The sequence below is a fragment of the Branchiostoma floridae genome, chromosome 17 (assembly GCF_000003815.2).
Source record: "Branchiostoma floridae strain S238N-H82 chromosome 17, Bfl_VNyyK, whole genome shotgun sequence".
Taxonomy (NCBI): Eukaryota; Metazoa; Chordata; class Leptocardii; order Amphioxiformes; family Branchiostomatidae; genus Branchiostoma; species Branchiostoma floridae.
This window is the reverse complement of record NC_049995.1, coordinates 1,366,057-1,372,556: the sequence shown is the minus strand read 5'-3', so window position 1 is coordinate 1,372,556 and position 6,500 is coordinate 1,366,057. Positions and strand designations below refer to the sequence as shown.

The 6,500-nt window shown below is 40.3% G+C and overlaps 1 protein-coding gene across 1 annotated transcript in view; it reads left to right on the top strand.

Moving 5' to 3' along the window:
• Positions 1-6,500, top strand: part of LOC118405125 (dihydropyrimidinase-like) — a gene marked incomplete at its 5' end in the record, with an annotated part of 28,419 nt that overhangs the window by 5,415 nt on the left and 16,504 nt on the right. The window contains 4 exon segments of the mRNA XM_035804536.1: positions 3,544-3,651; positions 3,851-3,938; positions 4,615-4,757; positions 5,220-5,333. Coding sequence (XP_035660429.1) covers positions 3,544-3,651; positions 3,851-3,938; positions 4,615-4,757; positions 5,220-5,333 — 453 coding nt within the window.

Sequence of the window (6,500 nt, the reverse complement as noted above, 5' to 3'; positions counted from 1 at the left end):
GATAACTCTAGAATTGTATGATTATCTTATTTCGTACATTTATGAAAAACTTGTTTCTGCTAACCAAGACAGCAGAACAGACTTTCCCCTCAGACTCTGTTTCCATGTTGATATTCCAGTTCAGCAGTTTCCAAAATCCCAGACCCAAAAGGAGTTCAGAGACCTCATATCCTCTGAGTCTTATCATTGAAAAACATTGTAAATATAGAATTTCCTCATTAAGTGTTCAAATTATATCCAAATTTGCATAATTTCCACTTCAATATGTACATTTCTGTCAAAGATACCTGCATACTAAATATCATGGAAATCTGTCGTTCCTATGTTCCGTTATTCTCCTTGGACAAAAATGACAAAAATACCCATGCAGGTCCAGAGCAAGCTGCTAGGGGGCCCAAACTGGTATCATTTTTCCTTACATCTCAGGCTATATACCACCAAAAAATCTAGACCAGGTAAAAGAATTAAAGAAATGTTTTGCTGCAGTACCAAGGTCACAATCTAGGGGCTCCAAATAGACCTTAACCTTTGTCATCCCACCACCTATCTACATGCCAAATATACCAGTGAGAGTAATCTAACAAGAGGTTCTTAGGTTATGATGACTACAAAAATCTGGACACAAAAGACAGATGCACCCAAAGCAATATCTCCATTGTCATGGCAATAAATTAGTGGCCTTCTGACCACCCACAGCTTATCTGTGCCAGTCAGGCCATTCTGTAACTATGAAGTCATTTTTACCCATCATGACATCATAGTGATACTGGAGCACCACAGGAAGTACTTCCTCCCTAGTCTTCTCATCTATTACTGAGGGCCAGCTTAGGTTCTCACTGCCAGTAGCTTGTGTTCTCAGGGTAAGGCCACACCAATTTTATTTGTTGTTTCTCGGATTTCCCAGCCCTATTTTTTCCAATTTGAAACAAAAAAAAAACTTTTAAAATTGATGGCAACATCTCGTGTTACAAAATTTCACAGCCTCTCCTTTCTCAAATTAACTATGGGCCTCAGATTCCAGAAGCTGTACGTGCCTACTTTGGATGGTACGTTTATCATTTTTCTTCAAATTTTGAACTTTGCTACCACAGTACCAGGGACCCCCTAAATGTTGAAATGTTGTTATTTCTGTTATGTAACTTGAGTAAGCCTCCAATCTCTCCTACCCCCGACTTTTTGCAAAAGTTAAAAAAATTTTTTTTTTCGATCGACCGACCCAATTTTTTCCTGAAAAAATCTGAGAAACAACAAATAAAATTAGTGTGGCCTAAACAGCCTTCCACAGTTAAAGGTTTCAGTTTTCTAGAAATCAGTAGAATAGACCACCACACTGCCTTAAATATATGGATGACATCCGTGTGCACATCAATTTTCCTGTTAGCAAAAAAGAAGTTTGCAGGAAGGTTTGTGTTGAGCAATCAAAAATATTTGGTTGCAAGTAATTTTTGCTATATCATTATATGGAACAATAAAGCCCCAAGCAAAGTCTTCCAAAGTCAAAGAAGATTATAGCATGGATGTGAAAATAATTATTGTTCAAGCCTTAAACTCTTCACCAAGAGTAAGACTTTTCTTCCTTTAATAGTTATTCTAGGTCCAAGGAATGTTTTCATCAATATTTTGGTACTGGTACCTAAATGTTTTGAATGCATGACTAATAGCCTGTCCTAGTGGGAGGAAATAGTCCTACTTTGGAAAGATTGAAGGAAAAATGGAAAGTCTAGATTGTATTGATTTCAACCTAAACAGAAATTCATGTAATAAATTTTTTGACTTGTTTCAAATGCTTGAAAGCACAGCAATACATGTAGTACTAGAAAGGCTGACATTTGCTTGAGAGCAAATGCAGCATATTTCAGCCATCTCCCTCCCCATGCAACAACAGACTATTCCAAAATCACCCATGTGCAAGAATCGAACACTTTTGTTTAAAAGTCACTTAATGACACTTAATGACACCCAAAAATGAATCTTACAAAATTCCTAGTGCAAGAATGGACTCTTCCAGTGCACCCCATGTGAATTTGCACAATAGACCAGTCCAGAAATACTCTCACTGAAAACATGGTCAAGGTTGAACTAAGCAAAAAAGGCATGAAAAGGTAAAATAGACCAGTCCAAAAACACTTCCACTAAAAATGGACTATTGAATTATCACCTTTCTAAAACTAAATTTGAAAACATCCCCATGCAAGAATGGACTCTTTTTGCGATGCCCCTATGTAAAGTGGTGCAGTCCAAAAATACATCCGCTAAAATTGGACTTGGACGTAATCACCAAAGTCCCAAAAATGGTTTTTAAAAATCCCCCCATGTAAGGATCGACTCTTCCAGCACAACCTATGTAAAATTGCAAAGTTGACCAGTCAAAAAATAACCACACTGAAACACTTTGACATATCAAATCACCAAAGTCCATAAACAAATTTAAAAAAAATGCCCCCATCCATGCAAGAATGGACTCTTCCAGTACACCCCATGTAAAATTGCAAAATAGTCCAGTTCAAAAATACTCCCATTGAGAGACATTATATAATCAACAGTCCAAAGATGAATTTAAAAAATATGTACCCCCTCCGTGCCAGAATGGACTCATCGAGATAACACCGGGCTCACTGATTAGCTGCCAATCCCCTTCGGGATGTTGACTCAGGCTATGTGATTGGTTGCCTCTTTAATCAAGTTTAGTAGTATATATAGACATGTGCACATGCTGTCTTCAGGTGGGAGAGGTCAACGACGTCGTTGACCCTCTGGCCAGTGGAGAATTACTAAAAAAGTACCCAAATATATCATTTTGAAGTGGTTTATGCCAGAAATTATACATGGGTCATTTGAATGAATATCTAGTGCACCTATTTACCAAAATGTAGGTCATTTGGTTACAAGACCAGGGAACAGGAGCCAAAAGCGTACGTTTTTGGTCAAACAATGGCCAAAAAATTCTAAAATTAAGCATTTTGTTGTACCGTATGCCAAAGGTGTCAATGAATTCATGTGCGCATATGTAGACGGCACTCCTATACCAAATTTCAGGTCATTTGGTTGTAAAATGGGGGTATAGGAGCCAAAAAATGTCATTTCTGGGGCAAAAAATGCCAAAAAATGCCAAAATTAAGCATTTTGCTGTACCGTATGCCAAAATTGTTTTTGGAATTTTGTGGGCATATGATCAAGGCACCTCTGTACCAAATTTTAGGTCATTCGGCTGTAACACCAGGGAACAGGGGGGCAAAATGTACATAAAAATTGCAAAAAACATGAATAAAATCATTTCAAAGAAAGATATGAAAAAAATGAGAAAAAAGCACCTGGGTATTGACCCACTCTACCCTTGTGCCAAATTTCAAGTAATTCGGTCCAGGAACGACGGAGTTGAATCGATTTGAAGATTTGACAGGAGAAAGAAAGAAACATTACGAATACAATATATTTCACCATACCTATGGTATGGCTGAAATATAATAAGTATTCCACTATAAGAATACATGATGATGATGTGTGTACTAGTAGTATTAGAGATGTATCCTTGTGTATTTCCAGGCTGCGTTGGCTGGAGGCACCACCATGATTCTCGACTTTATCATCCCCAAACGTGGACAGTCACTACTGGAGGCATTCGACCAATGGAAGGCATGGGCTGAACCAAAGGTGAGGGGGGGGGGGGGGGCTGAATCAGATATAAAGGAATGGATGAAACCAGAAGGGATATAGCAAACAGACTGAAAGGAATGGACTGAATGAAAAGTGTGAGGGACGTACAAATAAAAAAAGGATAGCAGGCCAAAGCAAAGATAGAGGTATGGTTGAGGGATTGTTTACTATGATGTTTACTTGTTTACATTGCCAGGTTTGTTGTGACTACTCGTTCCACATGGCTGTGACCTGGTGGAGTGACAAGGTTGGGGAGGAAATGGAGACGATTACCAAGGAGCGAGGTGAGACGTCCACATCTCAACTTAATTGTTAAGGAATAAAAAGCACAGACGTGCTCTGATACTGTTTTTACAAATGGACAGATCCAAAGATGCATCCTTCTCACCTCAGTCAAAGCCTGCCTACCTGCCTAAGTGCCTAGGCCAGGGACTGGCCCCTTGCTCCTCTCCGTTAGAAGTCTCCAGGTTGCACGATTCTCCGCTCTTGTCTCCGCAAACTTGATACTCTGTCCAATATCCTTTGCAATTTGATCCCTCCGGTGCTTCGGGGGTCTACCCCGTGGCCTTGGCTTTTGGAAATCTTGATAGTATGCTTTGTGGAAAATAAAGATATATGATCAAAGAATGAAAATATTTGACAGACATGCAACCCAACCTGAAACCTTGGGTGCACCAAACACAAAATAAAATAATGTAGAAAACCTAATCTTAATGAACCCAAATTCCAACATGAACTATGACATTTTATAATCTTTCTAACACTAAGATGTCAAGAATATGGTGTATACTAGTATACTTTGATATCTTTTACACATTTACACATGTTAACCTATGAAAATATTTGGGTGCACTGGTGCACCCACAGAAAAAAATTATGTGCACAGCTCCAATTTTGAGTGCACCAATGTGCACATATACCCAGTATTTTAAGCCCTGGTATTTGCCACTGTTTTTCCAGGTGTGAACTCCTTCAAGATGTTCATGGCATACAAAAATGTGATGATGCTGAATGATGCAGAAATGTATCAGGTGTTCTGCCGGTGCAAAGAGATAGGGGGCCTCGCTCAGGTGCATGCAGAGAATGGGGACCTCATTGATGAGGTAATAACGGTTAACTTCAGGTCTCATTCCATTATTACTGTGCTGGGTGTATGTTAAACAAAGAGTTTAAAAGAAAATAATCGGTCCTATAAAGCATGTGTGTATGTGGATTATAAATTCCCTTTCATCTGATTAAAAAAAAAAAGATCAGACATGAGCGATACATGTATGTCCCATGTGTATGTTCTTTTGAGTGATGTACGTATGTGGTCAGGCGCAGGTTCTAGAAGTTAAGTAATTATAAATGTTATAGCACTATTTCCAGAACAGAATGTTATTTAACCCTCTCTCTCTGCTGACATGTTCTATAGTAATAGTATGTGCATGGTTGAGCCCTTAGCAGCAATAGGTTAACTAGTGGACATGTCTGGTATGGGCTGTGACTTGTTAGTCACTTGTGCAGAGAGAAAGTGACTGGTGCATGAGTCTTTGAGTGTTCCATGTTTCTACATTACCACACAGTGTTCCAAGAAACTGATCGCTCTGGGCATCACCGGTCCCGAGGGGCACGCCATGTGTCGTCCAGAGGAGGTAGAAGGGGAGGCAACCAACCGTGCAGTCACCATCGCTAACAGGGTAGGTACATATAACTTTAGGGCTGGGTATCGGTACAGCGTACCGGTACAAAACCGGTTTTTCTTATTGGACCGGTCCAGAATCGCCGGACCTGAAAAAATTGGGTGGACCGGACGTTGGACCGATTAGAAAATTAAGAGATTATTTTGTCAGGCATTCACACGTTTTGGTGCTTGTAGGTGGAAGAAAATAACAAGAGTGAAGTAGAGTAGAGTTTATAGTAATTTCTACCAAGTTTTGCAGCCAATCGTACAGGTGCAGTTAGCGTTATAGGATTTTAAAACGCCAGTGTAAGTTTAATAATCCACCAAACAGATTTCTCTGTAGTGAAATGGACCATTGGTATGAGTCGTGTACTGAATCAGGTCCAGGTTCAGGTCCGGACCTGGACCTGATCCTTTGGACCTGAACCGGACCTGGACCTGAATTTTCTGTACCGGTACCCAGCCCTAGTACACATCAGTCACCATCGCTAACAGGGTAGGTACATGTACACATCAGTCACCATCGCTAACAGGGTAGGTACATGTACACATCAGTCACCATCGCTAACAGGGTAGGTACATGTACACATCAGTCACCATCGTTAACAGGGTAGGTACATGTACACATCAGTCACCATCGCTAACAGGGTAGGTACATGTACACATCAGTCACCATCGCTAACAGGGTAGGTACATGTACACATCAGTCACCATCGCTAACAGGGTAGGTACATGTACACATCAGTCACCATCGCTAACAGGGTAGGTACATGTACACATTAGTCACCATCGCTAACAGGGTAGGTACATGTACACATCAGTCACCATCGCTGACAGGGTAGGTACATGTACACATCAGTCACCATCGCTAACAGGGTAGGTACATGTACACATCAGTCACCATCGCTAACAGGGTAGGTACATACACATGTTGTCTACAGAAAGGCCTTTATTGCTTAATGTCATAGGATTGAATTCTGTACATGTATCTTGGAGACAGCGTAGATGAGCCTAGATGCAGGGCTCGTGACTGCGACTAAATTTGGTCGCATCGCGACCGTAATTTTAATAATGCGCCTATTTTTGAAATGATGGTCGCACGGCGCGCCAATAAAAAAATGAGCAAAAAAAAAATCAAATACCGGTAACATGGTTCTGGACTAGCAGCAACGTTTCGGTTCAG